Source organism: Primulina huaijiensis, chromosome 7, assembly GCF_012295235.1.
Source record: "Primulina huaijiensis isolate GDHJ02 chromosome 7, ASM1229523v2, whole genome shotgun sequence".
Lineage (NCBI taxonomy): Eukaryota > Viridiplantae > Streptophyta > Magnoliopsida > Lamiales > Gesneriaceae > Primulina > Primulina huaijiensis.
In genome coordinates, this window is record NC_133312.1 from 19060106 (window position 1) to 19081998 (window position 21893).

General features: G+C 33.6%; 1 protein-coding gene and 1 pseudogene across 2 annotated transcripts in view; both read right to left on the minus strand.

Moving 5' to 3' along the window:
- Positions 1–2606: 2606 nt before the first annotated feature.
- Positions 2607–21893, minus strand: part of LOC140980692 (mediator of RNA polymerase II transcription subunit 28) — a 41757-nt gene continuing 22470 nt past the window's right edge. Inside the window, exons 1-4 of one of the 2 annotated variants that reach the window (XM_073446695.1) lie at positions 6167–6313; positions 5659–5849; positions 3308–3420; positions 2607–2980 (exon numbers count right to left, since the gene is read on the minus strand). In XM_073446695.1, coding sequence (XP_073302796.1) covers positions 2846–2980; positions 3308–3420; positions 5659–5818 — 408 coding nt within the window. In that variant the 5' untranslated portion in view covers positions 5819–5849; positions 6167–6313 and the 3' untranslated portion in view covers positions 2607–2845. Of the gene's footprint in view, positions 2981–3307; positions 3421–5658; positions 5850–6166; positions 6314–21893 lie in introns of those variants that run through there. The other variant, XM_073446696.1, reaches the window with a different exon arrangement.
- LOC140981484 (F-box protein At5g07610-like) lies at positions 13418–21823 on the minus strand (annotated as a pseudogene).

A 21893-nucleotide genomic window follows, 5' to 3' on the forward strand; every position in this document is an offset into this window, starting at 1 on the left:
TTGAAGTGGCCCAAAATTATTTTGACGGATGAGAGGAGGCGCAAAAGTTGCCTTATTTCATTAGCCCCAATGAAATATTTATATACTTTGATTTCTGATCACATCTGGAATCCCACTTATATTAGGATTCTTTGTTTTCACTATTTAAAATTCACATCTAGCATTTTCTTCTTGAAAATAACATTATATATATCTATGTGTGTGTGTGTGTGTGTGTGTGTGTGTACAAACAGTAGGCACCACTACTACTATTATTATTTAATTAATAAATTCTAAATTTACTAAATAAATAATTGTGAACTCATTATAATTTCGATCAACGATCAGATAGTCCCAATGTGTCGATGATACAAATCTCGTTCATAAAATGAAAATTAAAAATTTACAAAAATCAAATTTTCCACTGATCCATTTTTGGTAGTTGTCAGTTTTGTGAAAACCTTCACCAAAACATGTCGTTCCACTATCTTAACTTAATTAGCTCTTCAGCTAACTTCCACATCTTCCATTATATGGTCAACTTATAAACTCTTTTTATAAGAAATTGTTTAGGGAACACAAAATCGTATATTTGTGTGGCACTCAATGGTTCAGGGATACAGTTAGCCGTGAATTCACAGCTTCATGTGATTCAGAATAACATTTACTCATTATTTCATCAATCACTCGATCAAGAATGTCAGAACTCAAGTCTCATTGTACCCATCAGATCATGGTAAGAACGTCTAGTAGCATCGCCCTATAATCCCTAGGTATCACTGATTGTGCCTGCAAGAGCCTTAATTTATGGTTAGCGTACAGTACGATCTGTTCAACTCATATATTTCGATCGAATTTGCAAGCATTGTTATGTCAAGAGTTACAAATAAATATGATAACGATGTGATAAATATTTGATTAATAGTAGTGACATGGTATGTGCAACCGAGGAAACATTTATCCAAAATGCACATGTCTTACTCTGATCAGAAATTTCTTGTATTATTAACTCATCATATCACATAAAATATCTTCACACGTAGGAAAATTATGAATCCCCGACTAAAATGCATCGGCTCCTATGTATTTCGAAACTACACTCAACCTCGTCATCTGATGATCCTCAATGGAGTCGATAAACGAGTCAAAGTGTAATGCTAGTATGCAGAGCCTCCATGTTGTCTCGGATCAGAGGACTAATAGTTTACAATCATAACTACGGATTTTTCCATTCGATAAGTGATAACCACTCGAAAATTCCGAGGGAGAGTTGTTCAGTGTATCATCAAATGATCACTCATATATATGAATGGACATCTTCATGATTTTATCAATGAAACATGACGTTTACATCACTTTGCTAGTCTCAAACTCAAGAAATATTTATCCTTATTTTATGCAACCGATTCGACTAAGAACTTGTTTAGAATATATGATACTCTTCCTAACGAGTTTCATAATCTTTCGTTGCGAGACAAACCTCATAATACCTATTGTATATTCAAGAGCTCTTATATATGCAACTTGCATAAATATACACATAAAGTAATCGTCATAATTGGATAAAAGTATAAAATATTATTAAAATAAAGATCGTTTTTAAATAAGAGTCATTAAAGCCCAAGCCACAAGTTGACTCTATGGGCACTTACTCTAACAAGGATAGTATCCGCAGAGCTTGAACAACAAAGTTATAAATTATGATGAGGATCCTCCGCAACTCGGCAGCGTCAATCTCTCACACTTTGTTCTCCAGTCGGTAATATACGGGTTCTTCAGGTTCATTCTTCAACATTCTCACTGTGTTGGACACTCCACCTATACGGCGATTCTGTTGGAGATGAAACCCGACGTAGTCTTAACGTTGGAGAGAACGAGCCATTTTTTCCTTTGAAGAATGAAATATTAATTAATATTAGCGTGAAGTTTTGAAGAAGGCAGGCGCATCATTTATTTTATAAGGATCAATCAAAGGAGGTTGTATGGTACTTTCCTGTGGACCTAGCCAAGGTTGCTCGCATAAGGTAGGTACTTTCAGCGTGGGTTGAACCGACTTTGAAAACTTCTTGGTTGTGTCAACATATTTATATTGAAAAAATTTATAATTGTTTTGTGGTAAAGTAAGATTTTTTTAAAAATTCTTTTTTCTTACAATGTTTTACAATATTTTCTTGATTTTTCAGATTGAGGGAGATATGATGATTTTTAAATTTAAAACCTAAAATGAAAACCTGAAATATATAAACATAAATATCTAAATATTCAATATAATAATAAATTTGAGATAAAAATAACATTGAAATTTACTTGCTATAGAAGGCTTCATGATGATGAAAAACATAACAGATAATGTTACAAATACGAATTAATCCAACATCACATTATTTGTGCCATAGAGCTTTAAGCCAACTGCCTGGATACAAATGCAGTGCCTATAAATAAACTCAAGTGTTCTAAATGAAAGCTCGTAAAACATGATTCATTTAGACCGCTCTTTAGTTAATACAAACATCACAAGCAAGAACTACTTCACTTAACTGAAGCTCAACTCACGGGAATTCAAATAGCCCAATCAATGGTTTTATTCATGAACACACCCGGAAGAGTAAAGGAGAAAACGAAGAACATATTCGAAATTAATATTCCAGTTAAACACTTGTTCATGTTGATCAGAAGACTAACATAAGAAACACATGAGATTTTTTTCCCCCGAAGGTTCAAAGTTATGCCCCCTAGCTCTGATACTATGTTGAAATTACTTGTTCCAAAAGTTCAAGTCAACGATAAGGTGGCACAGTCAGGTTTTTCATCAACAATAATATTCAAGGCCAAGCATAAAAAACATGAACTATGGAGATATCATTGTTTACACTCTTTCTAACTCAATGTTGTGTTTATCGAATTGCTCTTTCAACTCAGACCTCCATCCTTGAATCAGCCTCTCTTGCTTCTTAATCAACTCGGCCTTTACTTTCAACTCTTCTTCCATCATAGCAATTTCCTGAAAACGATATCCATAAAATCTAATCATAACAATCATGGTTACTTCCTTGTGTTATCTGTTATGGGCACACACCCTTTTAACCCTCCAAACAGAGTATAAAAGGAAGCATTAGGATAGTGGAGCCGTTAGAAGAGGGAGATAGAGAAAATGGAATAAACAGTGAGGCGACTAGCTGGAGGGTAGTGCGAAAATTTTGTTGTTGTAAAGAGTGTTCTAGATTGTTAATACTCCTCCCTTGGGGCCATAGTTTTCTCGTGTTTTTTTTTGTATTGCAAGTAATAAATAATCAATTTTCTTTTTGCGGATTTATGGTCCTAACATTACCTTCCTTAAGGTTTCTTCTCTTGTAGGCGGATCATCACGCTGCAAACTGATAAAGTAGAGCTGAAGCTTTTTTGCCGCCTCCATGAAATCTCTAGCATGTCTTTCCACATCAACTAAAAAACAATTGAGAAATGTAACCTTTTCCAAGTCAACAAGGAGCATTGCGCAGCTAACTCACCTTAAATTTAATTCATTATTCACGAATACAGTGTATGGATGAATTAAAAAGCCGAGGAAAGGCGGTCAGCCAACCAGAATTTCATTATGTAAAACGATCACCGAGCAACATACACAAGCCCAAGCTTTCTTATTCAACTGATTAAGATACATACAAATTGAACATTTTCTTTTATGAGCTAGCAACTATTGTATTTTTATCCAGTAAAATTTTATCGGTAAACCGACAACGCTTAAAGTATCTCATAACACAAGTCACAAAGAAACTAGTGTTAGAGTAGGCGATCAGCGAGCCAACTTGTGGCTTAGATTTTATTGACTTTTATGTAAAACAATATTTATTTTAAAAATATTTATGGTTTTATCCAATTATGACATTTACTTTATAGGTATATCCATGCAAGCTGCATAAATAAAATCTTTGAATATACTATAAGTACCATGAGGTCCACGAGTCAAGTGGATCATCAAATTCATTAGAAAGTGTACTGTATATTCTAAAATATGTTTCTAGTTGATTCAGCCACCTAATACAATGATAAAAGTCGCTCGAGGTTGAAACTAGCATCTAAGATGAAAACGCCACATTTCATTGGCAAGTACATGTGGGTGTTCATTCATACAGATGTGTGATCATTTGATGAGGCACTGAACAACTATCCCTCGGACTGTCCAAACGGTTATCACTTATCGAGTGGAATAATCTACAGTTATGGTTATACACGATTAGTCCTTTGACCCGGGACAACATGGAGGTTCTACGTAGTAACATGCACTTTGATTCGTTCACCGACTCCATTGAAGGTTAATAGATGGCGAGGTTGGGTGTAGTTTCGATATACGTAGGAATCTATGCATTGTAGTCGGAGATTCATCGTTCGCCTATGAGTGAAGATATCATATGTGATATGATGAGTAAATAGTGCAAGGAGTCTCTGTCCAGAGAAGGACATGTATTTTAGGAAAATGTGTTTTCTTAGTTGCACATATGTTGTCACTGCTATTACTCAAATATACATATAATTATTATCAAATTCATTTACAACTCTCAATGTACCAATGTTTGCAGACTGCTAATTAAGTTAGGGGAATGAAACTGCCTGTTTTAATGAAGGAGTTCACAAATGTAGCAGCTGCAAAAAAATGAATTAATCGAAATTTTCATTTTTCATTATATGAACGAAATTTATACCCTCGATATATCAGCATTGTCTGATCGTCAATCGGGATTATGATGAGTTCACAATTATTTATTTAATAAATTTAAAATATACTAATTATATAATAAATCAGTGATATTAACTACTAAGTATNTATATCATGCATTTATCAAAAGTTGAAAATTCATGATATTTTCAAGAATAGAAAATACAAGAGACTTTTTAAATAATGGAAATAAAGAATCTTGATAAGAATAGAATCTTGCTAGGATTGAAATAACAAGTTTATTAAATACATAGAGTTGATAACACATAATAAACACAAGAAGAAAAAATCAAGTCTAGATTTTCTCGCTCTCTCCAGTTTAAGAAAAAAAAAAAATCGGCCCTCCCCTTTGGGAAGAGGCACGACCGTGCAACTCCACACGCCACCGTGCACCGTCGCTACACCGCCGCCGAAGTTATCCAATTCTGGCGATCTAATCTTGACGCAAATTTCTCCTAGATTTCTAGTACAATCTAGGAAATGAACAAAGTCTCTAATCATATATCTGATTAGATGGTTGAAGAAAGTTTGTAAATATTTACAAGAAGAGCTATTACCGCTTAAACACTGAGATAGTTGGAGTCAGCGTCAAATATCCAAAGGTATATCAAATCTAAACGCCCTATGAATGGTTTTAAATCATAGGACGCCCAAAAAACGTCAAAACAAAAATTTATAAAATTTCCGCTTACCCGCAGATATGCAAGAAAATTGCACTCAACAACTAGATCAACTTACCACTCTGAAAACACTACAGATAATTAGAATGCTACCTAATATACTAATTTGTTTCATGTCTGAAGCAGAAAATATTAACTTCCTCAATTCATGTGTCAACCATTTGTATCACAGTCTTCCTTGACCTTCTGTGTTCAACCCGTTCTCATAACCAGAGAATAAATGGAAAAAACAAATCTTTCATTCAAGTTTTAGGAGAGGTAAAACACGCAAGCATGATGATAACTCACTCTGATGAGAAGGATGGGGAGAACGGTCAATTGCTTGAAGTTCTCTGGCAGGTAAGCACGGTAACAAAGCGGCTTCCAATGCCATCACGTAGGATATCATGTCTTCCTTCGGCGCAGGATCAGTGGCATTTAAAGATTCATGCTGTTGTCTTTCAGCCATACCAATCTTCAAACAAACCAATAAACAAAACCTGCAGAGAAAACACAGGGCGACTAAAATTAAAATATAAAGTTCATGATTCGCCATCAAAGCAATAAAATTTCAATTCAATCCATGTTGAGGGATGAAATGAAGGAACCCAATAAAAGAAACAACGAAATGATCAAAGAAACATATCAACAAACACATGGCGTGCAGACAGCAGATTATCCGTGGCCGAATCTAACAGAAACGGTAACAAGATGAGTTACCAGACTCTGTCTGCCAGAAATATGTCCTCTTTCTACATGGGCAATCACTCCATTCATACAAAATAGCAATTCACCATGTGGAGGAGGAGTAACTTACCTCGAAATTGGCGGGTGTGAAAAGTGCCAGCGAGAGCTTGTGCTATCAGCTATGTGAGCGTTCAAATTAGCAGTCGTGCTTCTTAAATGTCACGCTCTATCAAAAATATAGTGGTGCTTCTTGAATGTCACGCGGAACAACTATTTTAAATTGAAAGGCAAAAACTTGTGTGAGAAGGATCGTATTTTGTGAGACAGATATCTTATTTGGGTCATCCATGAAAAGTATTACTTTTTATTGTGAATATCGGTAAGGTTGACTCGTCTCACAAATAAAGATCTATTTTAAACATGATATAATAAATTTCAATTTGAAGATTTATAATATTCATTTATGTCAAAATTATTTTAAACATTGACCTATTTACTGTTTCCTGGAAGTTTTTAATTAAAATTATAGGGTTTAAAATATTCAGTTAAATCGGAAGACGAGTTATTTATCTTCCAATAAAATATTATTCGTCATCTCATTCTATGAGTCAAACGATTGAGCTTAAAAACTTAAAAAATAATTGTTACGGTTACCCGTTAAAAAAACAGAAAAATAAAATAGAGTATAGTAACAATTTTCGAAGTGGGGATAAGGCTCTCCAAATGAGTAGTCAAAGAAGAGCCAATGTTTCACCAAATACATGAACATCCTTGGGCTCAAACTGCACACTGTTCTCGTCATAATATGCTTCATTCTTGAAATCAACCACCATAGTTTGCAACTATAGGCTGTCCCTCCCCCACTCTGAGGCCATGGTATCCGAACATGTGGTAAGTTTCCAATCACATTTTTATTTATATCAAAATACAAATGAGAACGTGGAAAGTTCTCCCAATGAATCACATTGTTCCAACGAACTCCGTGAGAGAAGTTCACTTGTATATAAGCTGTGAATTACTCGATGCGAAGCTCCCAGGTACGCTTCTCTGAGTCATATACCTCAATCTGCCAAGTACGAAGACCTGAGGAAGAAGAATTTCTAGCACCGCGGATGCAAACAACATTGTAATGGGGTGATTTTGAAGGATCAAACGCAAGGTCAATCCCCAGAACGGTAGGAAAAAAGTCGTTATCAGTAAGAAGTATCTTTCTCAATTCCCTGGTGGTGGGATTGCAAATATAGTAATCTTTTCGGGGAAGATCATCATATCGCAGAAATAGCAGGCCATTGCAAGATCTCAAGATTTTGGAATTGGGAAGAGGTATATGGTAAGGCATGAGTTTTGCAGTTCTGTGCAGAATGTGATGAAAGTAAAACAACTGTGATGCAGTACAGCCAGTTTGCAGGAGAAGAGAGGGTTGAGGTTTCGGGTGTCGATGAGCGTGGAGACTAGAAAAATGAAGGGTGTGCTGGAGTACCATTTTTTCTCACACCCAACACGCAGAGAAAAATTAAAAAATTTAGTTTCAACATTCAAAACGTTCATTGGGTATCGTATGATTTAAAACATTCATAAGGTGTTTAAATCTGTTTACCTTTGCGTATTTAATGCTGGGCACCAAAAACAGCTTGAGATTAGCTGAGTTGGTCCTACTTGTAAATCCCTACGAACGGATCTTCTTCTTTTGCTCGCCTAATCAAGTCCACAATCAAAAAATGAATTCTTTGTTTAGATCGCACTAGAGATCTTAAACAATTTTACGTCGAGAATGGATTGCCGGAATTTCAGATATCTTGTGGCGATGTGGCCGTGGAAGTGGCCGTGAATTTTTTTGTGAGATGAAAGGAAGAAAAATTTTGGTGGGTGATAAACCCAAATCTTATAGATATTTTAGGGATTTAATTTTATAATATTTGTGTTTATATGAATTATTATCCCTAATTACGTGGTTATTTGAATTAATATTCATAGATTTGAATAAAAGATGAAAAAGCCTAGTTTTGGTGATAAGATAATTATACAAGACTTCAAAGGCAACAAAATACCAAAAGAAAGGAAATAAATATTCTTATATTTTAATACTTTGAGAATATTGAAGTTTTGGAAGAAAATCTGTGCAGATCTTGATAGAGAGGAAACCTCACATTTGAAAAATAAAATTTCTACAATCTTATCTACAATTTTGAACTTGACATGGCTTCAAAGATTTGAAGGATTAGGCCCATTAAGAAAAAGATAAAAGGCGGTGTAAAGAAAAAACAGAGGAGAGGAAGCAGATAACTTCAAAATAGAAGAGGCAAAAAACTCCACGAGAAAAGAGAGAAGACAGAGAAAGGAGAAGAAAAGATTGGAAGAAAACAATAGACAACTTTTTATTGAAACTTCGAGGAAGAAGGAAGCTTCTATGGTCTGGGAGAGAGGGGGAAGACAACTTCAAAGGAGGAATCACGGTAACCACGCTGATAATTTCTTATTCATTCCTAGATTTTATTTTTATAAATTCAAACATTGTGTCTTTGCTTTGTTTTAATTTTATGGAATAAATTTCTTTATGCTAAGACCATAATAGGGCCAAACAATACTTTGTTTGATATTTGGGTTATTTTTAGTATATTATTTTTCTCGATTTTAATTATTGATTGATGTTGGTTTATTATTTTTGTTAATAGCCTGATCAACTATTTACATGCTTGTTGATTAATCATGAATCGAAATATGATTGGTTAAATATAGCAACAAAGACGTCATCAACACATGGTTAAACTGACTAAAAATAGTATTCGGCTTCAGTGTGCGATTTTAGGTGAAAACTGAAATTTAACAAAGATTTAATGCATTTAGATCTAATTAAATTCGATTAGAAATAATTGGACTGTTAGATTTAAATATGTTTATTAATTGAGGAATCGTTTAATACATACACTGGGATTTCACCGTGATTGTCAAGAGTCAAATAATTAATTAAATTTTAACACGTGTTAACATGTAGAGTTTGGTATTGTTGTGTGTCTTAGTTCTTTATTTGAAATTGAATTCCTGCTTGATCTTTGAATACGTCTTTTTTAGTTGTAATTATTTTATTTAATAGTTTAGATTAATAATTCATATATCATCTTTTTATTTATTTTTTCTAGCTTAATTTAAGTGATAAAAACTCTAGTAATTAAATATTAGTCTTTGTGGGATCGATACTTAGACTCATCATCTATTTACTATAACTTGACCTAGTCCACTTGCTAGATTTATTTTTAACCGAAATCGTAGGTCAGTAATCAAAATTTTTATGCCAAATTTTGTGTGTTAAACTTGTGTTATTTCATATGATCTTCAATAAAATATTTATAAGATTTGATTCCTAATCACATCAGGAATCCATTTCTTATTAGGATTCTTATTTTCATTAATTAATTAAACTTTCCATTTGAAGTCAACTCTTGATAATGAATTTTATACATACATATATATATCCACACACACATACACACACATATATATTAATACATCTATACATACATGTACCCATATGTTCAAGTATAGGCATACATGTAAAATTAAATAACCATTATTTAATTTATTTATTAATTAATCAATTCTAGTCTAGTACTCTAAAATATTATATGAGAATCATGTAGAGATGATAGTCACCATTACTAATAATATTATTTAATTAGTAGATTCTAAATTTACTAAATAAATAATTGTGAATTCATTATAATCCCGATCGGCGATCAGATACATTCGATTTACCGATGGTACATATTTTATTCATATAATGAAAATTAAAATTTTCGAAAATCAAAATTTTCACTGATCTATTTTTAGTAGCTGCCTGTTTTGTAAACTGTTTCATCAAAACAGACTGTTCCACTATCTTCACTTAATTAGCGGTTAAGCTAACTTCCACAACTTTCAGTATATGGAATCAATTTATAAACTCCTTTATAAGTAATCTGTTTGATCTCCATCAAATTATAGTTTCCAAATCCAACTGGTTGAACTTGACTATCTTTATAAGTAATCTGTTTGATCTCCATCAAATTATAGTTTCCAAATTCAACCGGTTGAACTTGACTATCTCAATAGGAACACAAAATCCGATACTTGTGTTACAGTCAATGATTGAGAGATACAACTAGCTGTGGGTTCACAACTTCTTGTGATTCAGAACAATATTTATTCTTATTCGGGCTTACCCTAATTAGTCACATTCTTTTCATCAACCCCTTAGTTAAGAATGTCATATCTCATGTCTGATTGCACCCATCGGATTATGGTAAGAGCGTCTTGTAGCATTGTCCCCTGATCCCTTAGGTATCACTGATAATGCCTGCATGAACCTTAAGTTACGATTAGCGTACAGTATGGTCCCTTCAACTCATACGCCTCTATCGAATTTGCAATCATTGGTATATCGAAAGTTGCAAATGAACTCAATAATGATGTGATGTATCTTTGAGTAATAAAAGTGACATTGTATGTGCAACTGAGGAAACTCCTTTCCAAAACGCACATGTCTTACTATAATAAGAGATTTCTTGCACTATTAAGTCATCAGATGACATATGATATCTTCACACATTGGCAAAAGGTGAATCCCCGACTACAATGTATTGACTCCTACATATTTCAAAACTACACCTAACCTCGCCACCTGACGACTCTCAATGGATTCGATAAATAGATCAAAGGTTATGCTAGTACGTAGAGCTTTTACGTTGTCCGGGGTCAAATGGCTAATGGTGTACAACCATAATCGAGGACTATTTAACTCGATAAGTGATAACCACTTGGACAGTCTGAGAGAGGGTTGTTCAATGCATCATCAAATGATCACCCATCTATATGAACTTATATCTCCATGTCTTTATCAATGAAACACGATGTTTATATCACAGATGCTAGTCTCAAACTCAAGCGACCTTTATCCTTATTTTAGGATGCTAATTCGATTAAGAACTTGTTTAGAATACACATTACATTTCCTAATGATTTTCATGATCTTGCGTTGAGAGGCAGATCTCATGGTACCTATAATATATTCAAGGACTTTATTTATGCAACTTATATGTGTATACGGATAAAGTAAATACCATAAATTTATAAAACCGTAAATTATTATTAAAATAAAGATTGTTTTTACACAAGAGTCAATAAAGCTCAAGCCAAAAGTTGGTTCGCTGGACATCTACTCTAATAGGATAGTGATTAGAGATATACAAAGTTTGCATACAAATTTAAATCTAATCAGGGATTTTGGGGGCAATCGGGTAAGGATTTTAATCCAAAATTCCTGATTTCAGGCCACTTTGCCACTGTTATTATTATAATCCCTCTACCTAGCATTCATTTTTCAATTCAAGAAAGTGAGTAGCAATACGAATCCCAGTACTTTTCAACCAACCCATTTTCACCGTAAATAAATTGTTTTGAGATTTATTTTCATGTTATAGGATTTTGAAATAAATATTTTATTCCTTAATTAATATTTTTTGAGAATAATATTGTGATATTAACATATGTGATTTTGCTTTTCTGGACTAATAAGATTTTCTAGAATATTGATACTTATGATAAGATCTCTAGACTTTATTCTATTGTTCAAAAGAGTATTTCCGATTGAAATTCTTGTTTTCATATTTGTGTAGGACTCTATACAAGGAATAAACTATAGACAAAAGAAGTCAATAAATAAAGTATCATTGTTGCTGTGTGGGTGTGATTTTTTGTAATTGAAGGCGAGCAGTGAAACGACATAGGAAGAGCGAGGAATTACATCAGTGAATTTATAAATAATTGAAGGCGAGATTCGGTACAATTGAGACACATGTAGGAGTCAATGCATTATAGTCGGAAATTCACTGCTCATCTACAGGTGTGGATATCCTGTGTGATCTGATGAAATAATAGTGCATGGAATCTCTAGCCATAATATGAGATGTACATTAGGGAAGCAGTTCTCCAATTGTACATGCGATACCACTATTTATTTTCAAAGATGTGTCACACAGTTATCGAATTCTTATGCAACCCTCGATGAACCAACGGTTGCAAATTCGATCGGGATATATGAGATGAAGGGATCGTACTGTACGTTAATCATAACCGACTGGTTCTTGCAGGCACTATCAGTGATACCTAGGGAATCATGGGGCGATGCTACTAGACGTTTTTATCATGATTCGATGGGTTTAATCAGAAATATGATTTCTGACATTTTCACGATCAATTGTTGATACATAGAATAGGGCAAATTAGGGTAAGCTCGAATAAAAGATCGTGTCTTGAATCACAAAGAGTTGTGAACCCCACGGCTAGCTGTATCTCTGAACCATTGAAAGTCACACAAATACTGGATTATTTTTTCCCTGTTGAGATAATAAATTCAAGGAGTTGAATTTATATAAAACATTGAGAAATGAATTCAATGGGTTGAATTTATGACCATTAAATTTTGGAGGTAATAAATTCAAGGAGTTGAATTTATAATTTAAATATTAAATTCAAATGTTGAATTTATAAAAAGATTTAAATTAAATGTAATGGGTGTATGTATTATGAGCTTGTAGTAGTATAAGACCAACATACAATCATTAAGGTTCTTAATTGGATTTTAAAATGATTAATTAATTAATTAAACAAGTTGGATCCTAGAATAATTAATTGATTAAGCTCATTAAGTATTTAATTTAATTAATGGGCCATAAGTTTATATATATGTGTATTAGGTTTAGGGTCAACACAATTTAATCATTGCAATTTTCGAAACCCTAGCCTCCAAGGCAAGGAATTTCGAAAATCCTTCCTCTTCTACTCTCAAAATTTTCAGCCACCTCCTTTGATTTTTCAAAGGGTTTTGAGCCTTCTCTCGTTTGATTAATCTCAACGTAAAATCCTTCTATATTTCTAGTGCAAGTTGGAAGAGGAACAAGTAATCCAGTCGTGGACCTGATTCGAAGATTGAAGAAAGGAGATTTGAAGAACATACGTAGGATTTACAACAAGAGCTACGTTCGCTTATACCGGCGTAGTTGGAGCCAATTGAAAATTCACTAAGGTAAAAGTTTTAAACATCCTATGTATGTTTGTTTATTAAAACCATATAAGTGCACAAACAAAATCTTGAATGTCAAAATTTAAAATTTTTAAAACTTCCGCTGCGTTTGTGCACAAAAAAACAAGATTCACAATAGTAAGAGAGTAATTTTCAGCTGGGAAATGACGTAAAAGATAACCTAATTAAACACTAGAAAAATATCATTCACCAACTATGTGAAATTAACCATAAGTAAAATAAATGATCATTTATAACTCTGCATTTTAAATTTCGAGCATACACCTCCTACTCAATTTTTTATTTTATTTATTTTATCTATACATGCACAAGTATATAAATGACTTAATTTCACTTTTTCCAAGTGCAAATAAGACTCTCGAGATGAGTAATCAAAGAGGAGCCAATGTTTCACCAAATATATGAACATCCCTGGGCTCGAACTGCACATTGTTCTCGTCATAAAATGCTTCATTCTTGAAATCAACCACCATATTTTGCCACTTCTCAACAAAATTGTAACCCCTTATTTCCCCAGGTATATGGTACATCAATGCAAGTCTCCTCCCCATCTCCCCTGATGTAACTCAATACACGAGTTCTGCCCGGAAGTGGACCGAATCTATCGACAAACTTCACTGCCCACCCTGAATAGTCTTCCTCCAACTCGAGCACCGCAATTGATTTGTCACCCATGTTGGACATTATGATGAAATGTTGCAAACGCTCGTTTGATTCTTGGAGTTGGCAAAGACAGGCTGCGCCGCCCCCACGCTCAGGATTCTCAGGCCATGGTATCTGAACATGTGGTAACTTTCCAATCACGTTTTTGTTTATATCAAAATACAAATGAGAACTTGGAAAGTTATCCCAATGAATCACATTGGTTCAGTGAACTCCACGGGAGAAGTTCACTTGTATATAAGCTGTGAATGACTCGATACATAGCTTCCAAGTACGTGTCTCTGAGTCATAGACCTCGATCTGAGAAATACGAGAACCTGAGGAAGATGACTTTCTGGCAGCCCGGATGCAAACAACCTTGTAATGGGGTGATTTTGAAGGATCAAAAGCAAGGTTAATCCCCATAACGATAGGAAAACCGTTGTTAGCAGTAAGAAGTATCTTTCTGGATTCTCTGGTGGTGGGATTGTATATGTAGTTTCCTTTCGGGGGAGATCATCACATTGCAATGTAAGAAATATATATGACACATGTTAAACGAAGTAGCATGTAAAAATTGAAATTGGTGACGACCAAGAAAAATTAAGATGCGTACACGATTTTCCTTCTGAATCTCGACTCCCGATACACTCATCGATGGTATGAGAAATGCCTATAAATAGAACGATTGAGGTCCCTAAGCACACACCTCATAAGAAACATTTACACCATCTATTGAGATGGTGGAGTGCTTAGAAGGCTTCAACCAAGAAGAAAAACAAAGAAATCAAAAATTCTCAATGGCAGGAGGTAATACTCGATCTGCTTCCGCATATATTATATATCATGTTTATATATACATAAAAAACATGATTTTGAGAAAAATCTCTAACATTTGGTATCAGAGCATATATACCTCTGCCTTGAAAATATTTGATTTCATATCATGAAATTTTGGGAAAAGAATTTTAAGTTTTACGTAAGAAACTTAAAATTTAAAGATCGAACATAATAATATTAAGAAACTTACCTTAGAATTGTGTTCTCGATCGGAGTTTGAATTTCTTTTTTGAATCTTGAAAAAATGAAATGAGAATTTTTGAGAAGAAAACATCCGAGAGGAGAAGTTTCAGAAAAACTTTCGAAGACGAATGAAATGCATCCAATAATGCATGCATGTATTATTGAATTAGGAGACCACTAATTGAATTTGATCGTTGGAAATTAAATTGAACATATTAATGATGCGGGACCCACAAGTTAATAATTGAATCATGCATCCGTATATTTCAATTTTATTATTATTATTTTTTTTAAAAAATAATAAAAATAATTAATGCGGGACCCACATGTTGGTAATAATTCAATTATTATTATTATTTTTAAAATAAAAAAAATAATAATAATAAATAAATAAATAATGATTAATGTGTTATTAAGTTATATGTATAATTCGGTGTACATATAACATTTGGTTAAATAATTTGTACACATTAAAATAATTCTAATTTCGATGTAATTTCTGATACATGTTTAGAAATTATTTTTGAATGTTAGAAATAATGTCAAATATTATGGATAATTGTTTGATGTGTACATGCAAATTTAATATTATGTTTGCATTTATTTTTTGAAATTTAAAATGCAAATAATATTTAAAAATAATTGGTATATCAATATTCACATTGTATTCATATTAAATTATATTAAGTTGTTTATAATTTGAAATGAACATATCAAGTAAGATGTGAATATAATATTATAAATAAAATATTTCAGATGTTTACAAATGAACAAATAATCTTCACTTTATCACTATTCTGATAAAAGAGAAAAACTGATGAGGAGTCCACTTTTTTATGTAAATGTGATCCTCACTTTATCACTACTCTGATTGAAGAGAAAAACTGATGGGGAACGTATATGTTCATATTATGTAAAATTGTAAATATAAAGTTATTTAATTTTGACTTATAAAGATTCACATAAAAGTGGATAAGTAAAGTAAATAATAATTATAAGGTGATATGAGAAAATATGATCTGGGGGAGTTCTTCATAGATCGGTTTAAACTGCTTTGACTAGCCACTGGTCTCCCTGAAGAATGTTGCTCTGACTAGGAGTTAGGTACTTAAAGGACCTTAACACTAACTATCTTTCCTGGGAGCACTCTTGGAAAATGTTGATTATGTTACTAAATAATTATTATATAAAGTATTAAAGTAAAGCCAAAATTTTGTCCGGTAAACCGTATAATTTTAAATAATTGAGGAATATCCACAACATCCTTAATTATGGAAAATTATGCATTAATTGGATTTGGATCACATAATGGACATCAATTGTAATTAATTATATAAACATAATAAATTTTACCCCACATGGATTTTTATTATATTTATATAACTAATTAGGTTAAAATATCAAATTATATTTTACTTAATTTACCCACAGGAGTTAAGGAAAATACATTTTGATAGTTTTATCATAAAGTTACAGAAAAATCTTATTGAATTAAAATTTTAGCCCACAAGCAAATTTTATGTCACTAGATTTTTTAAAAACATGAATTACATTGATAAAACATGATAGTGTCTCAAAATTTTAAGCATATGATATTTTGTGCAGTTATGCAACCTGCGAGTTTTTCTGATATGAAATGTGACATTCCTGAACTAAAGGGCGATAACTATAAAATATGAAAAGAAAGAATTCTTCTACAATTGGGGTGGATGGATATTGATTATGCTATACGGAAAGACGAACCATCTGCTATTACTGAAAACAGCATTCCGGATGATGTTGATCTTTATGCAAAATGGGAGCGATCTAATTGACTCTGCGTAATGTTCATAAAGACCAAAATCTCTGCTGGTATGCGTGGTTCTGTCGACCAGCATAATAATGTCAAAGAATTACTGAAGGATATTGATGAACAGTTTCAGTCTTCAGATAAAGCACTAGCAAGCACCTTAATTATGGAATTATCTTCATTAAGGCTCACCAGTGTGAGAGCTGTGCGAGAGCACATAATGAAAATGCGGGATATAGCGGCTCGGCTAAAGACACTTGAAGTGGAAATGTCTGAAACTTTTCTTGTGCACTACATTTTATGCACTCTTCCACAACAATATGGACCCTTCAAAATTTCTTACAACACACAAAAGGATAAATAGTCAATTAATGACCATGTGTGTTCAAGAGGAAGGAAGGCTATTGATGGAAACTAGTGATAATGTATTTATGACTACACAAGGAAAGAACAAGAAGCAAGCCAAAGTCAAAGGAAAAGAGAAAGGAATAATTCCACCCCACCCTGACATTAAGAAAGAATCCAAGTGTTTCTTCGGTAAAAAGACGGGACACATGAAGAAGGATTGCAATAAATTTAAGGAATGACTTGAAAAGAAAGGTATTCCTACTTCATTTGTCTGTTATGAATCTAATATGGTTGATATAATTTATAACACATGGTGGATTGATTCTGGTTCTACAATCCATGTTACAAATATCTTGCAGGGTATGCAAAACCTAAGGAAACCAATAGAAAATGAACGAAGCATCTATTCAGGAAACAAGATGTCTTCGCATGTGGAGGCTATTGGGACTTGCTGCCTTATATTGGATAGTGGTTTATTTTAAAATTGGAAAAGACATTTTATGTTCCTAGTTTTTCTAGGAATTTAATTTCAGTTTCGAAACTTGTACCCCTTGGTTATTCATTTCAGTTTTTGGATAAATCAATAAATTTGTTTTATAAATCAAATCTTATTGAAAATGGTACAATGGTTGATGTTCTTTTCTCTATTTATTTACAAAATAATAACACCACTATGCATGTTCAAGGAGGTATTAAAAGATGTGTTATAAATGAAGATTCCTCTATATTATGGCATCGGAGATTGGGACACATCTCCATAGAGAGAATTAAAAGATTAGTAAATGATGGAATACTCAGTACTTTAGATTTTACTGATTTTGAGACTTGTGTGAACTGTATTAAAGGAAAGCAGACCAATAAGTCTAAAAAAGGTGCCAAGAGGAGTACAGAAATATTAGAAATCATACATTCAGATATTTGTTGTCCAGATATGGACATGCAAAGTCCGAAATACTTCATCTCCTTCATTGATGATTATTCACGATACATGTATATCTACATGCTTCATAATAAAAACGAAGCACTTGAAGCCTTTAAGGTTTTTAAGGCTGAAGTGGAGAAGCAATGTGGAAAACATATTAAGATCGTGAGAACTGATAGAGGTGGAGAATATTACGGTAGATACACTGAGAATGGACAAGCACCTGGTCCGTTTTCGAAGTTTCTCCAAGAACAGGGGATTGTTGCACAATATACTATGCCTGATTCTCCGGACCAAAATGGCGTAGCTGAGAGGAGAAACCGAACATTATTGGACATGGTGAGGAGCATGTTTAGTAGCTCTAAACTTCTTAAATCTTTGTGGACTGAAACTCTTAAGACAGCTGTGTATATATTAAACCGAGTTCCAACCAAGGCTGTCCCAAAGACGCCATTTGAGTTATTTAAAGGTTGGAAACCGAGTTTGCAACATATAAGCATTTGGGGTTGTCTTTCTGAAATAAGGGTTTACAACCCACATGAAAAGAAACTGGACACAAGAACTATAAGTGGATATTTCATTGGGTATGCTGAAAAATCCAAAGGGTACAGATTCTATTGTCCATCTCACAACACTAGAATTGTGGAATCAAGAAACGCAAAATTTCTTGAAAATGACTTGATTAGTGGGAGTGATCATGACATAGTTTTTGAGAATGATCACATTAATGCACAACCCTTTTATTCAAATGACAGATTGGTCGTTATTCACACTCCTCAAGACCAAATGGGTGTTAGACAACCAGTTAATGAAGTTCCACAAATCGCTGATGAAAATCCAGTAGATCAAGTTGTTAATGAAGAACAACAAGAAATTGTTGATCAACCAAACAACCTTAGGAGATCTACTAGAATAAGAAGATCAGCAATATCTAGTGATTATGTTGTGTATTTACAAGAATCAGATTTTAACATCGGAGCCGAAAATGATCCTGAAACGTTTTCACAAGCCATGAGTTGTAATGAGTCAAAACTATGATTTAATGCTATGAAAGAAGAATGAATTCTATGGCAGTTAATGGAGTCTGGGATCTTGTTCAGTTTCCTGATGGTGTAAAAGCCATTGGATGTAAATGGGTTTTCAAAACAAAGAAAGACTCATTAGGCAACATTGAAAGGTATAAAGCAAGACTCGTTGCTAAAGGATTCACTCAACAGGAAGGAATCGATTATAAGGAGACTTTTTCTCCTGTATCTAAAAAAGATTCTCTTCGTATCATTCTAGCATTGGTTGCTAATTTTGACTTTGATTTGCAACAAATGGATGTGAAAACAGCTTTTCTTAATGGAGGACTAGAGGAAGAGGTTTATATGAAACAACCTGAAGGATTCTTCTATAGTAATGGTGAGCAATTGGTTTGTAAGCTTAAGAAATTTATGTATGGATTGAAACAAGCTTTCCGTCAATGGTATTTAAAATTTCATGATGTTATCTCTTCATTTGGATTCGTTGAGAACCCCATGGATCAATGTATATACCAGAAGGTCAGTGGGAGCAAGATATGTTTCCTTATTCTATATGTGGATGATATATTACTTGCAACCAAAGATAAGGATCTGTTATATGAGGTGAAACAATTCCTCTCTAAAAACTTTGATATGAAGGACATGGACGATGCATCTTATGTCATTGGCATTAAGATACATAGAGACCGAATTAGAGGTATTATAGGTCTGTCTCAAGAAACCTATATCAACAAAGTTTTAGAGAGATATCGGATGAAAGATTGTTCACCAAGTATAGCTCCCGTTGTGAAAGGCGATAAATTCAATTTGAGCCAATGCCCAAAGAATGATATAAAGCGGGAACAAATGAAAAACATTCCTTATGCTTCTGCTGTCGGAAGCTTGATGTATGCTCAGGTTTGCACTAGACCTGACATTGCATTTGTTGTTGGGATGTTTGGAAGATATCAGAGTAATCCAGGTTTAGACCATTGGAAAGCTGCAAAGAAAGTAATGAGGTACCTTCAAGGGACTAAAGATTATATGCTTATGTTCAGACGAACTGAGAATTTGGAAGTAATTGACTACTCTGATTCAGACTACGCTGGCTGCATTGATTCAAAAAAATCCACTTCAGGATATATTTTTATGCTAGCTGGTGGAGCTGTATCTTGGAGAAGTGCAAAGCAGACATTGACTGCTACTTCCACTATGAAAGCTGAGTTCGTATTTTGTTTTGAGGCAATCTCACATGGTGTATGGTTGAAGAGTTTCATTTCAGGGCTTAGAATTATGGATTATATATCTAGGCCATTAAGAATATATTGTAACAATTCAGCTGCTGTATTTATGGCTAAAAATAACAAAAGTGGTAGTTGAAGCAAGCACATCGACATTAAGTATTTAGCCATACGAGAACGTGTTAAAGATAAGAAGTTACTTATCGAGCACATTAGCACTGAATTGATGATTGCGGATCCTTTGACTAAGGGCATGCCACCATTGAAATTTAAGGATCATACAGAAAGAATGGGACTTGGTTCCTTTATGTAATTTTGTTGTAAGAACAAATTTAATGAAACTATGATGTGATATTTTCTCATATTTGTTGTGTACACATTCATTGATTTGAGAAATATCAATAAAGTTGGACCTCGAATAAACATTGGGTTTATTCATTAAGTTATACAGATTTGAGAGACATAATGCATTGTAATACATGGAAGATAATATTCGTTTTAAGATGACCTATCGCCATGATTCATGTATTTTGTTTTCTCCTATGGTAAATGAGATATATGTGTCAAGTGGGAGAATGTAAGAAATATGACACATGTTAAACGAAATAGCGTGTACAAATTGAAATTGGCGACGACCAAGAAAAATTAAGATGCGTACACGATTTTCCTTCTGAATCTCGACTCCCGATACACTCATCGATGGTATGAGAAATGCCTATAAATAGAACGATTGAGGTCCCTAAGCACACACCTCATAAGGAACATTTACACCATCTATTGAGATGGTGGAGTGCTTAGAAGGCTTCAACCGAGAAGAAAAACAAAGAAATCAAAAATTCTCAATGGCAGGAGGTAATACTCGATCTGCTTCCGCATATATTATATATCATGTTTATATATACGTAAAAAACATGATTTTGAGAAAAATCTCTAACATGCAGCAGTAGCAGGCCATTGCAAGAGCTCAAGATTTTGGGATTTGGAAGAGGTATATGATAAGGTATGAGTTTTGCAGTACTGTGGAGAATGGGATGCAAGTAAAAGAAGTACTGTGATGCAAGACCAGTTTGCAGTAGAAGAGAGGGTTGAGGTTTCGGGTGGCGAAGAGCGTGGAGACGAGAAAAATGAAGAGTGGAGATTAGGGAGAGCCATAGTTTGCACACAGATTTATATCTGATCAGGGATTTCGCGGGCAGCCGGAGGAGGATTTCGATCCAAACGTCCTGGTTCCATGCCACTTTGCCGCTGGTGTTATGACAATCCCTCTGCCTAGTACTCATTTTTCAATACAGGCAAGTGAGTAGCAATATGAAATCCCAGTTCTTTTCAAGATTGTATTGAGAAAACATACAAAAGAAGCGATATTTACAAGATAGAACATGACAAGAAAAGGCTGTATAGTTGCCACCAATGTAAGTATATGTCTCAACAATAGGAATGTATTTGTCTTTTGCCAACAGCCAAATTATTTTTGGAGGAGCTCTTCTTTTTTTTCTTTTCTTTTTTTCCTTTTTATAAATAGGATTAAAGTGTAAATTGAAAATAACCAACCCATTTCAACCGCAAAAAAGTTGTCTGGAGATTTTTTTTATTTATTATTATGGGATTTTCATGCTGCCATAGAGTGGCCATTTCCCCCTTTTTCTTTTTCTATCAAGCACAAGTTCCCATTAGTTGTTTTCGTTGAGTCATAAAAAAAAAAGAAAAAAGAAAAGTTGTTTTCATTGGAGTATGAAATTTGGATAAATGATTTTGAATGAGTGTATATTGATCACACAAAAGATAGTCTATATGCTATCTGCGAGATAACGAA